The 20,148-nt window shown below is 37.4% G+C and overlaps 1 protein-coding gene across 5 annotated transcripts in view; it reads left to right on the top strand.

Moving 5' to 3' along the window:
* si:ch211-12m10.1 (teneurin-2) overlaps positions 1-20,148 on the top strand; it is a 365,065-nt gene that overhangs the window by 100,253 nt on the left and 244,664 nt on the right. For 2 of the 5 annotated variants that reach the window (XM_037545815.1, XM_037545813.1), the window contains exons 3-4: positions 4,209-4,268; positions 10,314-10,589. The exons of 2 other annotated variants lie outside the window; for them this stretch is intronic. In XM_037545815.1, coding sequence (XP_037401712.1) covers positions 4,209-4,268; positions 10,314-10,589 — 336 coding nt within the window. The remainder of the gene's footprint in view (positions 1-4,208; positions 4,269-10,313; positions 10,590-20,148) is intronic. One more of the 5 variants, XM_037545814.1, reaches the window with a different exon arrangement.

Here is a 20,148-nt window from a genome sequence, read left to right on the forward strand (position 1 = left end):
GCCGATGAAAATGGACCATTTTTCGATGAAAAGAGGTACTGCCTTATAATGTGAACAAAATAAACCCCTGCTGATAGAACGATTATCCTTGGACCGGTGAAAGTTTTTTTTTCCCTCTTTCTGAAGAAATAATGCACATAATCTGAAAGCTTTTGCTCTTATATAGTGCATGAAATGGTATTTCTTACAGATCTAGCCGTCCCTTATGTGATAACCCTTTTAATCTCTAAAATGTATCGACTAGCCCGAGCTTTGTACTTGAGTCTCTTTACCAATTTTGTCCGTAATGCTGTACAGTGACCGTTGTCATGTCGTTGATGTTATTGATGTCATGTTCTACCAGTGAATGCACTGTATGCACTGAGTGACTTGTGGGTAGCTGCTCTCTTAACAATAGCCGTGGAAATGAAAGCAGAGCATAAGTGGGCCATGACAGACCTAACAAAAGGTGAGGCTGTCTACTATCTTCACAGGATCAGGGATACAGTATTAAAGTGTAGAGCATGCTGAAGATGTCATAAATAAAAAGAGAGAGAGCAAGAGTGAGAGAGAAACAGGCAGGGGAAACAGCTGTTTGACAACCAGCCCAAGCGCCAAGCCAAAGCACAGCGAAAATGACCCAAATGGCCCACGGTGAAGCTGAAAATGGAGGAAGAGCAGTTCCACTAGCAGCAGCTATTTTCTCCAGCAGCTCAGTCAAGCGCATTGACATGATTCAGGGCATGCTGACTGCGTCCTCCCTCTGTAGTGCGAGTGTATTGATCACCGCGCATGGCCAGCACTGCTGCTTGGCTAGAGAGAGAAAAAAGAATAAAATAAGAATAAAATAAGAAGTGCAAGAGAGACAATAATGCTCGAGGAGAGCCTAGCCTGGAGCAGAATTTTAAAAGGTCAGGGGTTTATTGAAATCTGGCGATTTGACATTTATGAAGTAATAAAGCCCTTCTAAAGAAAATGTCTAGCGCTTTTTAGCAGGAAATAAGTGCAGATCTACCAGGGAGTCTGTGCGACTTCCGCCATGAGAGCAGAGACGAGCAAACGTGCAGCCATTCGAGCAAGCAGGGGTTTTCAGTGGAAGAGAGAAAATGAGATAAACTTATTCCGTTTTATCAGAGTTATGAGCTTTCATTAAAGCCCTGTCCCCCAGTGCACGGCAGAAAGCAGAAGCTTTCATCATAGCGTAAAGGCTACCAGTCTGCTCTCCTCCATTCAGCAGAGACCTATTTCAGGAAGCAAAAATCTTCCAGCATCGTTGAAGGGCACGTTAACAGCCACGATTCATTCAGGCTCACGGAAGCTTTTCAGTTTCCACAGTCGCCCTGCTGGTTCTGTACTCTATAAAAAAATAAAAGTGTTAAAAAGACATCTTAGGAGTGATGCCATGGAACAGTTACATTTGGTTCTCTAAAGAACATTGTTATGGAATGAATACTTCAACATTTTTTGACCCAATATATGATCTCTAAAGTCTTTAAAACCACTCCCTCAACAATTGCTAGTGGTGGGCAATGTGCAAAAAATATCATATCTTGAATCTTTAAGACATTTTCACGATACACGAAACGTATCAATGTTTTGACACACAGACACAATGCCTCATTAAAATCAGCCATCAAAATGTCTGGGGACAGTGATATTTATTCAACATTTTACGTAATGTGCCACACTAACTCCAGTTATGCAATTGGTCAGTGCAATTGATGCAATTGGTCAGTGCTCTTTACTGACAACATAGATGCATATCGTTCATCATGATAAAAGAATATATACATATATACGTAGTTTATAGATATACACTGCCGTGCATCACACTTTCTCTCAGAAAATATGAACAAAATAGTCATCTGTCCTATTGCTTGTTGATCTTTGCTTTCGATATAATCGTTGTAGTTGTGCTTTCATCCGCTGGAAATAACACACTTCCTCTCATGTTTTATTACTTAATTAACAAGATACATCATAAGTCATGTTCATAACATGTTATAAGAGCTTGTAAGTTGTATTTGTCAGCTTTAAGTGAGGCATACTACACTAAAACATGCATTGTGTCAAGCTTTGACAATAATCTATGTACCATTGACCTTACTAAAGAACCACTAGATTGTTCATCCTTATTTATATTGTTCTAGACTGTTCTCCTTTATTCACACTGTGTACCCTTCATTTTCACAATGTTCCAAGACACTCTACATCTACACTGCTCTGAAATGTTCTCAACATTCACAATGTTCTAGAATATTCTCTGCCATTGACACTGTTCTAGAATGTTGTTCTCCTTTTACACAGGTTACTTGGGCGTGTCACTTTTTTTATTTTGATACATTCTAAAGCCAACTTCCAGCATCAGAATGCATCATAAACATTTATAAAAATGCATTACACATTATAGCCTTGCTTATTATGCATTATGAATTGTTAACATTATAAGTACTGTTTATGACAAATTATAAGAGTTTATAAGCTGTGTTTGTCCACTCTAAGTAAAGAGAAGCATACTGTACTAAAGCCTCCTCCAGTGTTAAGAGTGAGGCTTCAGGTTGAAGTGTTTACTGAATAATTTACTGAAACACTAAAACATACACAGTAAAGCACATGACAGAGTTCAAATGTCTGATTTTAAACTAGTGCTGCCATCAGCTGTGTTTTACCCAATATTGGAAAGTCAGTGTACACCACTATTAGCTTAGCACTCACTGTATATCCAATAGAATGCTAGCAGAAATTAGCATTCCTGTGCTGTAGTGCAGTGATGATACACAGTAAAGGTTTCTAGTGCTTGACGTTAGAGCCAGTGAGGGAACAAATTACAATGACAGCACTCTACTGTCTCACTTTTCCCTCTCCAGGCGTTCACTCCACAGTAACTTCACGCTCAGTGTGATGTCAGAGGGGGCTGATGGGTACTTGGTTCGCTTTGTTGTAATGTGACCTTTAAAGTAACAGTGCTGGGTAAGAAAAGCACATTCTAGTAATAATTCAATGCTGGACAGCCTGTTTGGAGCATCTGAATATTCAGGACTGAAGCCCTAAAGATGTAGCACCAGCGCTGAGAAATAAAATACTGGAAATCCATGGCGTATATAAACTTTGCATTTGTCTTTACACTCTTCAAGCTGGGACTTCTTTGGATCTGACAGTATAACATGTTATTAACACTACTAATAATGCATTATATTAACATTTCATAATGTATAATAAACATGCCTATAACAAGTAATTCAGTGTAATTCATTTTTAGAAATAGTTATATCCATGTTTATAATGCCTTATGAATACATTATAACATGTTATAAGTGTGTTTATAAATGCTTACAAACGTGTCATTGATAGAAAGTTTTACTGTTTTTACTTGGAGAACAATGGGACAGAGTACCAGAGCTCATAAGACTTCTGTGCTGTTCAGTGTTACCAAGACCTGTAAAGAGAAGACTGAAATGAAGAGATTCTGTCTTCCCAATACACACACACGTCCCTTTCCTCAAAGAAACTCCTGCTACCTGCTAGCACGTGAACACGGCCATGTTGCCATAACAACGGCTCCCGCAACAAATGACCTTGCTGCTCTCTCTCATTTTAGCACCTGGTGAAAAGGGATATTCACTGTAATGCCCAGGGTGTCTCAGCGAGGGGGGAAATTGTGTCTAAACAGGCTAGGTGGTAGGGGAGTTCTTGATTTTATATATATATATATATATATATATATATATATATATATATATATATATATGAAGCTCTCCAGGGAGAAATCCCCAGTTTGTCAGAATGCTGCCGGCTGGCTGTTCAGCTACATGTTCTATCTCAAGTTTACACCTTGAAGATTTCTCCCCTTGGAGTGGGCATGCTAACATCAGGGATTAAGGTTATTTCTGCAAGAGTTCTTCAGATGAAAACATGACCAGATTTAGTTTCCATAGTTTTTGTTTCTTTGTCCTCAGAAGTTTCGCTTTGAGGAAGAAGTATGTGGAGTTTGCGAGCTGGCCAGCAGTGCAGATCCACCTTCCATACTCACGGACGATCTTACTTTCTCTCAGAAATGTCAGGAGGATTCCAGTCATGACAATAATCCTGTTCATTTTCTGTTGTAAAAGAAGGTGCAGACTGTTAGCTCCTCTGTCTGCGTAGGAGTATGGAAGAAAGCAAAAATAAAAATGTACTGAGATCATGAGTTCTGATTATTATTTTGAATCACTCCGCTTTTATTTACACAGCCTACGTGGAGCTGGCCCCTATTGGCTTCAGGTACTTCATGTCAGGTATGAAGTGCGAAGGTATGTGCCTCAGTGCACTTGTATGTATCTGCACTTCTGCAGTACATACAATTGTTCCCCTAACCCTCACTAACCTGCTGCTTATCAGTGAGAAAGTTCCCTCTGACTGCCCTTTCCTCTCTATTCTTGTGCGTGTTCTTAATATGGATTGTGGAAATTGTGTTAAGGTGTGTATGTGTGTGCGTGTTTACCTTACACTTTTACAAATATATGGCTAAAATTTAAAATTAAAATATTTACTGAAAAATTATTTAATAAAAAATATAAATTTGCTATTAATAGGGATATAAATATTGATCAGTGTTATATGCAGTTATACCTGAAAATATTAAGTGTATGTAGACAATTTGAATTATATGTGGTGCTGACTTCATACCCTGAATGAATCAACATTAAAATATAACTACAGGTCATCACAGCATAGTTTAACTGCTGATTCTTATGTAGCTTAGAAGCACTGAAATTTATTTAGGAACAACCTTGTCATTTTTTCAATTAGCTCTTCTTTTAATTAAATAATTTCACACTTTAGAGATTATAGAAGGTGATAGAAGAGGGATACTGAACTGTACTCATGTGCCTGAGCTTGTGCAGGAAAATTGTTCATTGTATTTTTCCTCTTTGCCTCACATATTTTGTTCCATTTATTTAGAGTTACCTAAAGCTCACTGTATGTGGTCTAAATGAACACATGAAACTCCTTTCTATTAACCATAGTTGTAATATAAATGATGCCAAATTGGCATTTAAGTCCCTCTATTGCACATTGCCTCAAAGTAACAAACCAATTTTACACATTTTACAATGACTGTAGTCCATCTGTTTCTCTCCATACTTTATTAGCCTCCTTTCGCCCTGTTCTTTAATGGTCCACACCCTCACAGGACCACCACAGAGCAGGAATTATTTGAGTGGTGTGTCATTCTCAGCACTGATATGGTGGTGTGTTAGTGTGTGTTGCCCTGTTATGAGTGGATCAGACACATCAGTGCTGCTGGAGTTTTTAAACACGGTGTCCATTCACTGTCCACTCTATTAGACACGCAAACCTTGTTAGTTCACCTTGTAGATGTACAGTCAGAGACAGTAGCTCTGTTGCTGCACAGTTTGTCCTTCATCAGTGGTCACAAGATGCTGCCCACAGGACACTATTGGCTGGATATTTTTGGTTGGAGAACTTTCCTCAGTCCAGCAGTGACACTGAGGTGGTTAAAAACTCCTGCTGTGTCTGATCTGCTTGTACTAGCACAGCACACACTAACACACCACCACCATGTCAGTGTCACTGTAGTGCTGAGAATGATCCACTATCTAAATAACTCCTTCTCTATGCTGGCCCTATGGGGGCCCTGACCATTGAAGAACAGGGTAAAAGGGGGCTAACAAAGTTTCTAGTCCAAGCTTATAGATGGACTACACTCTGTAATCTAGAACTACAAAAGGTTCCTATATGGTATGGAGCTGATAAAGTGGATAGTGAGTATAGGAATAAGGAGGTGGTTTTAGTGAAGTGGCCAGTTGATGTATGTTGCCTTTAAGCAAAGTTATGCAAAACAGATGGAATAGATATAGCCACTAGCAAGTCAACCAACAGTCAACTAATCAACCAATTAGTCAACTAATCAACCACCTGAGAAAACATTGTGATTACTATTTAGTTTTCAGTTAGAAAGGTATTCATTCATTTATTTATTGGAATTCTGTTTTGTGGTTTTGTTAATTTAAGAAATCTTAGTTTTTTTAGTAATTTAATGTATGAGCAGTATCAGGTGAAGCCCAGAACAGCCAGCTTTACTCATTTACTTCATTGATTTGTTTATAAAATGAAAGGCAATTCTGACTACTTAAAAATGGTCATTTTAGTATGACTTTACCTGCTGGTTGTGTTTTTAAATGATTGGAACATTATTTTTCAAAACATTTCTTTTCAGTGTTGCATCATGGACACAATGGGCCTCATTCACCAACTGTGCTTAAGAAAAAATGTCTTCATAAAACTCACTTACACAGTTTCCATGAAGATTCTGAAATTCACCAGTTTTTTCTTATTTGGGATTTATTCTTAGGTAAGAACTGAATCTACACACGTTCAAGAACACAAAGGTGTCAACAGTTCTGCCGTTTAAGAACACGTCATGAGTGAGACTTTGTCTTAGGACCTTTTTCAAGAGCAAATTTAGGAAGATATTGGTGAATGAGGTCAATTGTTTCTTTTTAAATAACATAAAATAAATTGATACTCAGTTTTGTTCCATGTATTTTAATTAATGAAATCCTGTTTTCCATATGATGCCTTGTATTATTTCTATCCATTGTCGCAAGAGATAACATACCGCAAAAGGACCCCCACACACGTTATTCTTTTTAAATTGTTTTGATTTTAATAATCAGGTCCATTTTATGCAAAAAAGTGAATCAAGCATTTTTCAACATTGCTCTCACAATGCAGGTAATAGAGGGTTAATTAACGTGAGTCAAATAAAATACGACATCACAATTAAGTGACTGAATATTTAGCACAATGAGTCATGCATAATTTTGCTGCAACATTTGCAATGTTTGGGTTCATATTTGTGTTTCAGAAACTTCCTTGAATGTAAATAGTTCGGTAATATAATGCCATTATTGGAAACTACTAACAGCCTGGGACAAATATTTAATTCACACATTTTATCCTGTAAGAAAGTAACTACAAAGAAAACACCACTTATTACACTGCATATTTACAAAGGGATCTGTTTCAATTGCTGAAGATGATTTAGGTCAGTTGGAAGCAGTTGTAAAGCAGCAGCCACTGTATGTCTGTATGGACACTTATGGACCTCTACTCTTCTGGGAAGACTTCACAAAGATGTTGAAACATTGCTGTGACGGTTTGATTACATTTGGCCACAAAAGCGTTAGTGACATCAGGTATTGATGTTGGATGTTCAGATCTGGATCTCAAACTCAGGTCCAAGCTCACTCACTCTAGAGAATGCAGCTCCGATGCTGGGGGGTTTTACATCCATCTGGTCAGTGCTTTGCTTTGAACATAATGACTTTAGGCTCATATGTGGCTGCTCAGAGCATCTCAGTCTACTGGCTGTTCTTTTCGATGGAAGTATACAAACTGTGCTTGTGCAATTGAGTGCCTGTGTCAGCAATGAGTGTACCTTAACCCTTTAAATTTAAATTTAAAAGTTCCCAAGGTACACACCTAAGAGTAGCTCAACCAGTTTGCATTGAAGTCTCTGTAGTTGCTGAATAATAAGCCTGAGTATGTAATAAATCTGGATTTTAAGTGGTTAAAGTAACTATGTTCACATTAGTATGATAAAGTGTCTAGATACTTTCGGTCATATAGAAATACGTAAAATTTGAGTTTATTGCAAAAAAAAGCCACAAAACTTTGATGGCTGTGTCAGTTTTTAAAACTGCATTTTCTATTTATTCATTTAAGCATGATACATTGTGTGTGTTGTGCTAGAACTTTGCCATGGGTGCTCATTAGTTTTCTTTAATCACGTTTTTTTGCTTTTGGAGGTGAGCGCTTTATTGCCACAAGTTTCCTCATAATTAATTCCCTGATAATTCCTTTGGAACCACTGATTTTTACCATTCTCACATTCAGCTCTTACGTCAGATCTGCTTATGTTTACAGAGGAAAAATCTGCGGAATGGAAACTGGTTTGAGTCCCAGCTGTGCTACATACTTCTATAGCCAAGTCTCCCAGAGGGCACAGTTGGCTGTGTTCTCAAAAGCCCCCCCTGTTTAGCAGTTTAGCACAGTCGGGCATGCCAGAGCTAATCGCTTTTCTGTGCCCACTTTCAGGCTTTAGTGACAGTAGGTTTGTCATGATTAAACACTATTTGGTTATCACAGAGTTGTTGGATTTGGAGGTGAACTGAAGTTGGAAAGCAGAAACATAAACAGGTATATTTTCCAACTTCAGGCAACATGCTGAATGGAGCTGATCTGGATTGCCTTTGCCTACTTTGGCCTTAGCTAGGTATTGGGAGGGCATATGTTTTTAAGCACTGAATCAGATGAAAGTTTTTGAAATATGCAGCACTGTGCAAAAGCCTTTTTTGTGAAACTGTGTCTTTTGTGTAAAAACAAAAAAACAAAAAAGACACCATGTAACTTCAGGACAAATGCAAACATACTTTAATGAAAGTTTTAGTTTAATGAAGTAACCATTCCCAAACCAGATATTGGATCATAACTACTAAAAAACTGGGCTGCCTTTAAAAGAGGTTTGGGAATCAACACTCTAACATACATAAATTCACATTTTTATTATGTTATAATATTAGTGATTTTCTGAGTTTACTGGCCAGAAATATAGCTTTTAAATCTAATTTTCTCAGATGCCTAAAAAAGTACTGCTTTTGAAACAGTAACTGGAAATACAGAAACCAAAACCTCAGTTGTTTGAAATATCTTTAAGTAGCATGTACAGTACAGTAAAATGTGCAGTTTGTTTAAGACTTTGTTTAATTATAAATGTGAAAACTCAAGTGGCAGCTAATAAAAGAAATCTCATCATATTGTACATATAGTGAACTTTTTTTCTTCCAAGCTTCTTATTAAAATGTAAATGTGATAGTAAAGTTATTTTTGTTTTCTCTTCAGCCAGTTTGGTTTTATATTATTAAATGTAAAAGTTTTTTCCACACAAGAGCATAAACTACCTCTCAAATGTTTGATATCACTTTCTGGCATCTTTTGTTATTTTGTGTACAATCATACCATAAACATTCTAGTCACCAGCAAATATATTTAAATGTTTTATTCAGTATTTCAAGAATTCTGTGAACAAGAACTTAATAAATGATAAATAATACACTCTTATTATCTATTTGTATGCATTTTTTCTCAAGTTATTTTCCACAAGATTTGGTCTCCACTTGTGAAATATGGTGAATCCTGGATATTAATTTTATTATACATACATTTGTTTATATTGAATGTATATACATCCATATTGTACCCTGTTTCATTTTATTATACCTGTTCTTCAGCTCAGTAAATCATTCAAACATTTCTTTATTTTTATTTATATCTTCATACATTATCAGAAACAGATTCCAGAACATTTAAACAACAATTCTAAATGTTTGAAAGGTAGACATGGGCAGTACACTAACGCATTTCATTTCATTTATTTATTTATTTAAAAATAACTTAAAAAGTATTTTAGTGAGATGAATATTTCAAAAGGAATATTTTTTAATGTAAACAACCTACAAATCACAGCTACAAATGAAAATGTAAACTTTGCTTTCCAGCACCTGCTGTCTACAAACGGTTTAATCAATAGTAGCATGAGCACAGGTGGGGTTCATTGTAACAGACTGAAGGGATAATTCTAACGGTTGCTGAAAACCTGGTAAATCAATGCAAGCACAGGTCATTAATAAGTTCTGTCATTTGAACCAAATAACATTTCTAACCTAAATGCTTAGACAATATATGCATCAAAATAAATTTAATTTGTGGAAAGTGGCTCAGACAGGGCTTGTTTAGGACCCCAAAGTGGAAGAGCACATATGAGAATCTACAGCATATATTTTACAAATCTGTGATTTAAAAAACTTCCCTATAATTAACTGTTTTAAATTGATATGTGGGATATGCACTTGTCTCATTGCTTATTTTAGAGGTCTTAGTTGTAACAGGGTGTTAAAACTAACCCCACTGTATGGAGGCTATACTTTAGCATGACTGGCTCTGAGTTGCATCAAAATGGGGCTATATTGTAGCCACCAGGAGACTGATTAAAATCATGTAGATTCTGTAATCTATACAAACAGATCAGTTATGTAAGTTTCTTCTGGGTAAATCTTAAGAAATATTTGTCTGATCACTGTGAAAATTCACAGGGGAATGGGAATATAAGAGGATGACTGAAGGCACGTTTAATTGCATACAATATCCACATTACAGCTTGCCCCCCTCTACACCGCGTTGCTTTCCCCAACTGAATGTCTGTAAACTTTCTGTCAACCCACATGCACCTGTCCTCCTCTGTATGTTGAGTAGCTGATCTACTGTTTCAGGGAGCTTCACGTTGGCCGAACTGGGTGTGTGTGAGCGCCCTCAGCAGCAGGGTGTGTACTGCTCTGACCTGAGCCTGGTACAGCGGGGCTACTCTCTAAGCACTGGCTCTGATGCCGACTCTGACCCTGAGGGTGTGATGACGCCGGAGCGCGCTGTCCAGCTGTGGAGTGGCCAGGGTCTCAAGTCCTGCCGCAGCTCAGGCCTATCCAGCCCTGACCACTCAGCATTGACTCTCACCGACTCTGAGAACGAGCACAAGACCGATGACGAGTCAGGTAGGAAACTCAAAGGAGTTTAAAAACAGGGTTAGAACGAGGGGTGCAAGAAAGAGGGTGTGTGCGGACAATAAAAGAGGCAATGAGTGATGAAGAGATGGGGGCAATGACAGACAGAGATGAACTCAGCTCACTGAAGTCAGATCTATCATTTGTGATGCATTCTATTATTTTGACTGAAGAAGGAATGGCTCAACTGTGTGGAAACCAGATTTTGTGTCAAAAATCTCAATTCTGGGCTGGTTTGGGATTTTAGTGGTTTCTGATCAAGTTTCATTCTGTGTCAGTGTTATAGTACAGTAAATACATTTATTGTAAGAAATATGTGTTGCTGTCAGTACAAAACTACACATCTCCAAAAAAAAAACATTACAGGAGAAGGAAAGAACTTTCAATATAACTTAATACAGTAAGTTAAGTTTTAAGTTAAATGTTTAAGTTTTAATGGGCCATTTCTATTGGTCTGTCATCATAAAATTTTGAGGGTGGCATTTTCAAATTTTGTAAATATATGCAAAATTGACATACAAGGTTTTTGTTCACACAATGATGATTTAATGCATGACTCTCAGTCATGTCAGGTTATGTAGGTCTGTTGTTGCTTATGTACGAACGTAACATTTGAGTTTCTAGGTAATTGTTTTTGTAGGAAGAACCACATTTATTTCACACTGTCTGTAAAGTGCAGTCTACAGCCAGTACAGCTAATGGTAAGTGGCGGTAATGCAGGGTCAGCCAGCCCGGTCTCCAAGGCAGCGTGCTCTCCAGCAGTCCATCAATGAGCAGCGTCGTGAAATACTGTAAGTCAAGAAAACTCTACAGTCAATAATAAAACTGGTTGATTCTTTTTTCCTCAGACCTTCATGGTTAATAATTAATATTAATAATTGATAATTATTGTCCTTATTGCTGACAGTTTCAGTCAGTGTGATTATCGTAAAGCATTACTGATGTTTAGCAATTTAACTAATATGTTAGCGCTCAGACTTATCTAGAATGACTTACAGCTCTGGTTCCCAAACTGTGGTAAATCCAGATGTTTACAGCTTTAAGTTCATTTCATTAGCCAGCAGCACAATTACACAGGTGCTTCTCTGATACCTCTTCTCTGTCACCTCTGTACCTCACTGTCTGACGCCTGAGCAACAGAGCCTTTCTGAAGTTGCTACAAGCTGATTTTTGAGTTTTTCAAAAAACAATGAAAGATGTCTGGAAAGTGTTGCATGCAGGGGATCTTATCCTGGCAGACTGCGCTGTTGAGACATCCATACAGGACACCGATCTGTACAGTGTTGTCTGTCTCTATATTTATGAATCTACTTTTACCCAGGGTGTGTGTTCAGGAATGATAAATGAATGCAATATTTATAACATCCAGCACATGGCAGATCCGTGTCATAATACTTTTAGGTATTTTAATCTTCATTTTACACTAGTTGTGTTAAAAGTCACATTGGAGATTTCCTATGCTGCTGCCTATGTGATTAAAAATGAAGAAAGCGCACAGGCCTTAGAAGCAACTCCAATATTATTTATTTATGCAGTACTATTCAGTACATCCGGTGTGATGTGTCACTGCATCATAAACAGGTTTGCTGTATTAAGGGGGAATAACTTTATATAAGGATAAATGTACACAAGGGCAGTATATATGGGTGTGTATAAGGAGTTAGGGGGGTATGCAGCAGAACATTTAACATCTGAGGGAGTACAGGGCTGTAAAAAGTTTGGAAACCACTGATTTACAGTTATTATATTGTTTATTTAAAAATAACCCTGTGATGGACTGGCGACCCGTCCAGGGTGTATCCTGCCTTCCGCCCGAAGACTGCTGGGATAGGCTCCAGCATCCCCCCGCGACCCTGACGGAGAAGCAGCTTAGAAAATGGATGGATGGATGGATGGATGGATGGATATTTAAAAATAAATATAGCATAGATGTGGCATGTACTTCCAAACATTTCAAAGAAGCACCAAACATGGTTGTGATTACACACTGATTTGAATGGCCATACAGGGTTTTTGATTGTATGTGCAGGGAATTTCCTGTTAGGAGCTCTTATCTTTTCATACTATGTATCAGTTTATCTGGCCCTTTATCATATGCAGTCCTGTGTGAATGCTCATAGACCATCTTTCATTTATTTAGTTTTCAGTCAGAAATGCCACAAATGTACAAGTTCATTTTTCAATAGATATTTCTGAAGAGATTAGATTTGAAATAATCCACTTGCACAAGACGAGGGAAAGCCAACAGAAGATAAATGGGAAAACTGGAGGTCAAAAATATAAGATAGAGAGAAAATGGGACTCCTGCTCACTCCTTCCACTGTGAGAAGACAACTCAACGCTATGGGTCTGAAAGGATGTACCTATCATGAAGCTAATACTCAGGCAAGAAAAGGAAAGAACAAAAAGAAATTTTGCAAATCAAAAAAAGAAGATGCCGGTGTTCTCAGAACAATGGACTGACCAGCCCACAGTCCAGTCCTCATCATCACTGAATGTGTTTGTTTGTTATTACTTGGATTGTGTGAAGCAGATGTAGGCAACTTTTAAGACTGAAGTCTAGAAAATATGTCCTTAAAGATTTCTTTAAAAAATCTGAAAGTGAGTTGAGCTTAGTTACAGCTACAGTCTTGATAATTTACTCTGGAGGCTTTGAAGCTGTGAGGTTCTCCCACATTTGGTGCTTGTTATCACATGAATGGAAATGAAAAAGAACATACTGCACCTGCATTTTTCTTGATGAATTCAAGAGTGGCGTTTGGTTAATGTTGCCATGCTGATTGCTGTGCACGGCACTGTAGTGCTTGATGTTATGGTAAGTTAGAACAAGCAGGTATTTTGAAACTATGATCCGTGTTCAAAAATATCAAAATGCCCTTGGAGAAGCGATGTGAGTTAAGTCGTCTTTGGTCCATTTGATCTTTTTATCGCCTTTTGATCTTCTTTGATCTTGCTATTGTGGCAGCTGCAGCTTTGGGAATATGGCGGTATTGCCAATGTTCAATATATGTATGTATCAATGTATGACAGTGCGACAGAGTGTTGTGCATCGTAAGGACATTTCTGATGACAAACTGAGCTAACAAAATACATCTTCAAGACACTACATCCTTTTCATGCTACATGTGTCAGGTCTAGGGACTCTCTGTGGCATGAAGTATATTGTCTTTCTAAAAAATGCATTTGCTTACTTTCAATTTGTGCATCTGTCCTATCATTTCCTATCTTTCCTATCATTACTTTGTTACATTTTATTTCATTTTGTACATGGCTTTCTTTATTTTCCGTCTATGTTGTATCTAGCATGTAATCCTGTTTTTGGTCTGTGCTTTGTTAGTCTACTGAACTGACTGAACTGCTTTCAGAGTTCTTCCTTTCCATCCCTACACTTAATCACTTATACAATGTTATATTATACAATGTATACTAGTTTGGCTCAAATTTGCACAATTTTCCCATCACCCCAAATTTCAATCAGTCAGCCAAGACATGTTCTTTTAGTTTTGCTTTGGAACTACACATCTCTAGCTAGCAAGTAATGGAACCTAATGTAGACTGTTTAGGGGTCTAAGCACTGATGATACTTGATCCCTATTGTTTTTACTTTTTCTAAGTTATTTTTCTCCACTAAAACAAATCAGACAGACCAAAGTCATACAGACATGATACCTGAGCAGGTGGTAGTATCCCCTCCCCACTACACAAGATGAGTCTGAAAAGCCAGAAGGGGACACTAGAGCGTACATCTGTTATATGTCTTACATTTAGTGTTTTACATTTTGGCTCATGCTCCTAGATTCCTTGGCTCATACACACTTAGAAAAGATGGTTCTTCAAGGGTTCTTTAATAAAGAAAAGGGTTCTTTATAGGACCTTGAACACCCAAAGAACGCTTTGCATGATTAAGGGGTTTTTTGCATCATTAAAAGGTTCTTCATGGATTGATGGAGAATATGTTTTATACAGTTCTATATAGAATCTTTTTGGAAAGGTGTAAGTGGGAGCAAGGAGGCGGACGCACACGCTGAGATAAGTGAGATTTATTATGGGCAAATCCAGGGTCGTGGTCATAACAGTCCAGGTTCATGTAGCCGATACGGATAGAACAAGGTTAAGACATGACAAAAAACCAGAATCAACACAAACAGAGACCAATACCAAGATACAAAGACCAGATACAAAGATACAAAGACTGGCCAACACAAGGGGCAAACACAGGGCTTAAATACACATAACAATGAGGGACAGGTGAACACAATCAAGGGCGGAGTTACAAAACGAAAACAAATGCACATGGAGTGGGAGGAGCCAATCGTGACAAAAGGGTTCTATATAGCACCAAAAAGGGTTCTTCTGTTGTTACAGGCTTGACATCATGACAACAGATGAACCCTTTTTGGTGCTACATAGAACCCTTTCCAAAATGTTATATATAGGAAAATCTACAACTCATTTTTCACCAATCTGAAGAACACTTTCATGACGCAAAGACCCCTTTAATCGTGCCAAGTGTTCTTTGATTTATAATGGTTCTATATAGAACCATTTTCTTCACTAATAAAACCTTTGAAAAACCAAGGCCAAACAGCTGCAAGTCATGAACTCTTACTCAGACAAACCTGAGGTAGCTTGTCAGTTTACCATGTGTATCTCTTTATTAAAGATGATAATAATGATAATGTATGACATATTGATATGCTATGACTCCTTTTCTGTCTGTGAAAAAGCATCACTCTGGCACATTACACCTCATTGGGTTGATTAATGCTTGGACCCTGTGCATTACTACTTGTGGCTATATTTACCTTTACTATTGTGTAAAGTGTATGAGTAAATCATCATGCACTTGCCTCAAACTGTCTCAGATTGTTTCAGTAATTTCAAACATATGCGACTATAAGGTTTATACTGAATGACATGCTTTTATCTATTGAGCAGTAGCAGCCATCATGAATCCTGAATTTTGTTCACGCTTTCGTCTGTCTTTGGCACAATACTAAATATTCTGCATACGTTTTCCTTACTTGTGAGCTACGTTAGCCTCACAGCACCAGTGTGAAACTAAAGAAGCAAACTTCAGACACTTCAGAACATGTCTTTGCTTATCAACTACTATTTTATATAAGGGAATTAGTTTAAATGTTATATGCTTTAAGGCAGTATGCATTCCAAATGTAGACTGTGTACAAAAGTTCTATTCATTACAGTTTGCTTGGGTATTTCAAGCAGCAGCTGTGCAGTACTCACATTAGTGTAAAAGAACGTCAGTGCAATATAACAGCTGTGCAGAAAAATCATTCTGCAATAAAAAGAATATCAGTGGGGCAGCAGTTACATTTTATGGGGTCACTGTGGTGAGTGCCAGAGGATCTGACTGATTTAGTCACCATTGGGTGACTCATTGGGGAAGAGAGCAGGGTATAGATTGTGTAGTAGCAAACTGGAAGTTGTGACTTGAAAGACTATCTATATCAACATTACTAGTGTGTATGTGGTGTTTCACTGCACAGATGGGTCAAAACGCGGAGGTGAAATGCCCCCGTTGTGGGACTAATAAGGGTCACATAATCAGGTGGATGGGATGTAGATGGAGGAATTGGTCATGTTTGTTGGATTTGAACAACTGTGTTGAGCTGGATGGTAATCACAATTTTGACTAAATAGCAACATTCACTTGTCATAACTGCAGCTGAATTGATAAGATTGTAAATAGAATATTGTTTATCTCATTTCTCACCTTTTTATTTATTTCCAGTCAGACACCCATTATGTATGTCATTATTGACCACCATGAAAAAAGGAGAATATTTATCAGAAATCCATCCATCCATTTTCCAAGCCGCTTCTCTGTCAGAAATATTCTTTATAAACATGTTTTTATAATATAATGCCTGATAATACAAACATATATTTATCAGAAAATTACACAGAAGACTCAACAACTAAATATGAAGATATAAATACAACTAAATATAACGAGCACTAATAGAAGTCAGTCGTCTTTTACAGAGATCATCACTTAATCATTTATTTACTCTGTTATGATCATAATACAGTATTTTTGTTGTCTGTATAAATGCCACAACACTAATTAATCATGTTTTCTTTTTCCTCTTAATCACCTTCACTTTCCTTATTGCAATCTTTGCTCGTAGCACTCAGCAAGTTGCATTTATTTCTTTCAGGAATGTTGACAGAAATTTATGCTGTTCCCTGTAAGTTTTGGAAGGCTGTTTATTAAGTGCTTTCATGATTATTAAGAGCATGTTATCTGCTCAACAGGTATTGTTATGTTCTCCTCAGAAAGGAGCTTTTCAATTTTTTTTCTACTTCCCACGGTTCTCTCCCAGAGCCTTACTCTTTCAGAAATAATAGGTTTCGTGTTGGTGGTGCTGTAGCATGGGTTTATGACCACCGGTAAACACTTAAGTCCTGAAAGCTATGTGCTTGTAATTTGTAGTTAATTTGAGACGTTCCTGTCATTCTCCTTTGTCATCTTTGTGGCAGGATTATCCCTCATTTTTAGTAGGACTGCAGCTTACAGTTACTGCAATACTCAGTTAATTTATTGACTTTTTTTTCCCAATTAATCAACTGAACTGAGTAGCAAAAAATGTAACACGGGCTCATCTTCAGTGCATTGCTATGAAACATTATGTCTGCTTTGCATATCTGCCCTCTTATAACAAAATGGTAACTTCTCCAATATATGTGCATTTTTAACTTTTAATGTAAGTTAATGTAACAGGATTTTGTTGAAAGTGATTTTGGTTTCACCATTAAATATTTACACAGAACTGGGGACTGGAGTAACTTGGACTGAGGTCAGATGCAGGATTTTTTTTTTTTACCAAGACTTTCTCACTAATGAAATAAAAACCTGCAGACATTCGTCTGACAATTATGTTTCATTCAGCAAATGAAAAATAAATAAAAAAATTCTTCTTTTATAAATACATAAAACACCTACCCTACGTTCTAATTGATATGTTTTAATAAAGGGCCTTTATCAAGGGCACAGGACAGTTTTTCTGAAAATTCTGTTTTTTAAAGGTGCAGAAACAAGAAAGGAATAACATCCAAGTCCAAGGCAAGCTGACTTTCTGTACTTCTCCTCTAATGTTAAAACAAAAATAAGTGAAATAGTTTCTGTGTTTTTCATAACATAATGTAATGAAATTTGATGTTACGTTAACAGTCTAGTCATCGGCCGTGTCCTAAAGCAGCCCACCAAACGGCAATAACCATGTATGCAGAATGACATTTTCAAGTATATATATTGTCAGCCTATAATGAATTTAATCAGGAAGGCAGATCTGATGATTGAGAGTGCCTTGAAAAGTAACTTGGAAAAAAGAGAACTCAGAAAAACTCTGTAGAGATCCGATTTGACACCTCTGACTTTTAATGATTTATTCTGGGCCACTTTTGTCAATGGTGTTCACTTTTATCATTTATTGTCTTCATCACTGTTAATCCTTTCATCGATCTGAAATTCATATACATCAGTTATTACAGATCAATGTTGCCTTTAATTATTCATTAATTAGAAGCACTTTTTATAAGGTGTTTATAACCTAATTATTAACCATTAATTAACTAATTTTACACCTTTTATAAACTCCTTATAAGGGTAGCCTTAGGCTGTGTTAACATTAACAGGATGAAGTCCCCTGGTTTTGGCTTAATGCGACTGATGTTTTCAGAGCTGTGTGGACACATAAATCTGATCTTTTCAAATCAGATCCAAGCAACTTTCATATGTGGTCCTAAATCAGACACATATGCGTTTCGTGGTGAGAATCAGTCAGATCAGAATTCATGTTTTGTTTTTTGTTTTTTTTAATGCTGCAAAAGCATCTGACCCATTTTCCCCTTTGTCTTTCTCTAATAATGAACAGCTGAGCAGATTATCTTCATACTAAAGGCTTGTTCTGCTGGTTTGTTTGTTGTTCATGATGCATGTGGTTCATTCACTTGCCATTATTGATTAGGATGTGCACATACAGGTCATTTTGGGACATATTAATGACAGATTTGAGTCACTTACCCACATCAGTCTGAGCTATCAAGTTAAAGATCAGATCGGAAAAATCGGAACTGAGCAATGAGGCCAGTAATGTAAATGTAGTCGAATCTGCATCATTTTAGATATGAAGATAACATTGTAGAGCTTATTTTAATTTTTTTAAGGTTTTTAAATTCATACAAAATCATGTTGACTTTGTCAACTAATCATAGCAACCTGCCTAAATAGTGATGAACAACTGTGGCATCTTTTCATGTTTGTAATCTGCAGTGATTGTGAACACTTGCTGTCTTTGTGATTTATTGTTATGTCTATGGTGGGGCGATTGTGATAATGGTTAGCTATAAAAGCGCCGGCGTGCTTTCATGCTGGGGAGAGTTACGTTGTTGGTTCCATCAGAAGAATCATTTACATTGTTCTCCGCACTGATCTGCGCGAGCGGCCTTTCTTATTTGTCAGAGATAGAAATGTAATCCCTCTCCCCTTCTCCCACCCTTTCTTTTTTACTCTTATCCTTCTGTGCTTCTTAGCAGCTCTGTCTTCACAGAAGGCCACATCTCCATAGCATGTTTTAATGTGTCTTCCTTTTTCTTTTAGGGGATCCTCTGCATGTGCATGTGTGTCAGTCTGTGTATTTCTGTAGTTTGAATTAAATGTGAACGCAGCAAGACTCCGGCCACTAATGGATTCTCACCATGGGAGCTAATTAATAAGGACAGTCAAGCAAGAGGCGGATTTGATCAAGAAAACGCTGTGTGACTAGCCGTGGTGGTCTCATGGCATTTTGTTCAGAGTATGCATGTATATGTATGTGGGCCAGTGAGTGCATGACTTGATGATACAATAAATCCAGCACCTTGAAGCCACAGCTGTACTCATTACCACTTTATTTTGCTTTTATCACTGGTCACAGGTCATCTAACCTAGTCAGAGCAGATGGTGGCACTGGAAGTCATGAAACCCTTAGACAACCCATCACTTTTGGCATCTTAAGCCCCTCCGCTCCTCTTCCTCCCGTCTTTCTATAGTCTACCGAGAATTTCATTGCTGTTGCTTATACATAGTTCATGTCACTGTCAAAGTCAAGCAGTCATGTGATTAGAAAAGGAAAAAAAAAGAATACTCATTAAAATGCCAGTGTGGCTGTGTTTGCTATTCAGACTCTTTCAAGTCGTCACTTTCACAGTGTACTGTCAGACCGCTGGCAGACAGAGCAGACTCATTATACATGCTGTGGACTTCAGCTTCATTAAAATAAGTTTGAAGATATTGGTTTATGTCTGTAGCTTGCTAAGAAAAGGTCAGTATTTTGCTTACAGTTTACATGAGCTGTGTAGATTGTGACAGATAATGATTGCATGAAGTTCACCTTAATTAATAAAGCAGCTATTCCAGTACACAGTAGACGTGCATGCTCATAAGATCAGTGTCAACCAAGAGGTTTATAACATAGAGCTGTAGATGTTTTTTTTCCCCTTCTTGTCTCAGAAGGTATTCGCACTCAGACATGTCTTGGTTTTG

Source organism: Pygocentrus nattereri, chromosome 16 (genome assembly GCF_015220715.1).
Source record: "Pygocentrus nattereri isolate fPygNat1 chromosome 16, fPygNat1.pri, whole genome shotgun sequence".
In the NCBI taxonomy this organism is placed as follows: Eukaryota; Metazoa; Chordata; class Actinopteri; order Characiformes; family Serrasalmidae; genus Pygocentrus; species Pygocentrus nattereri.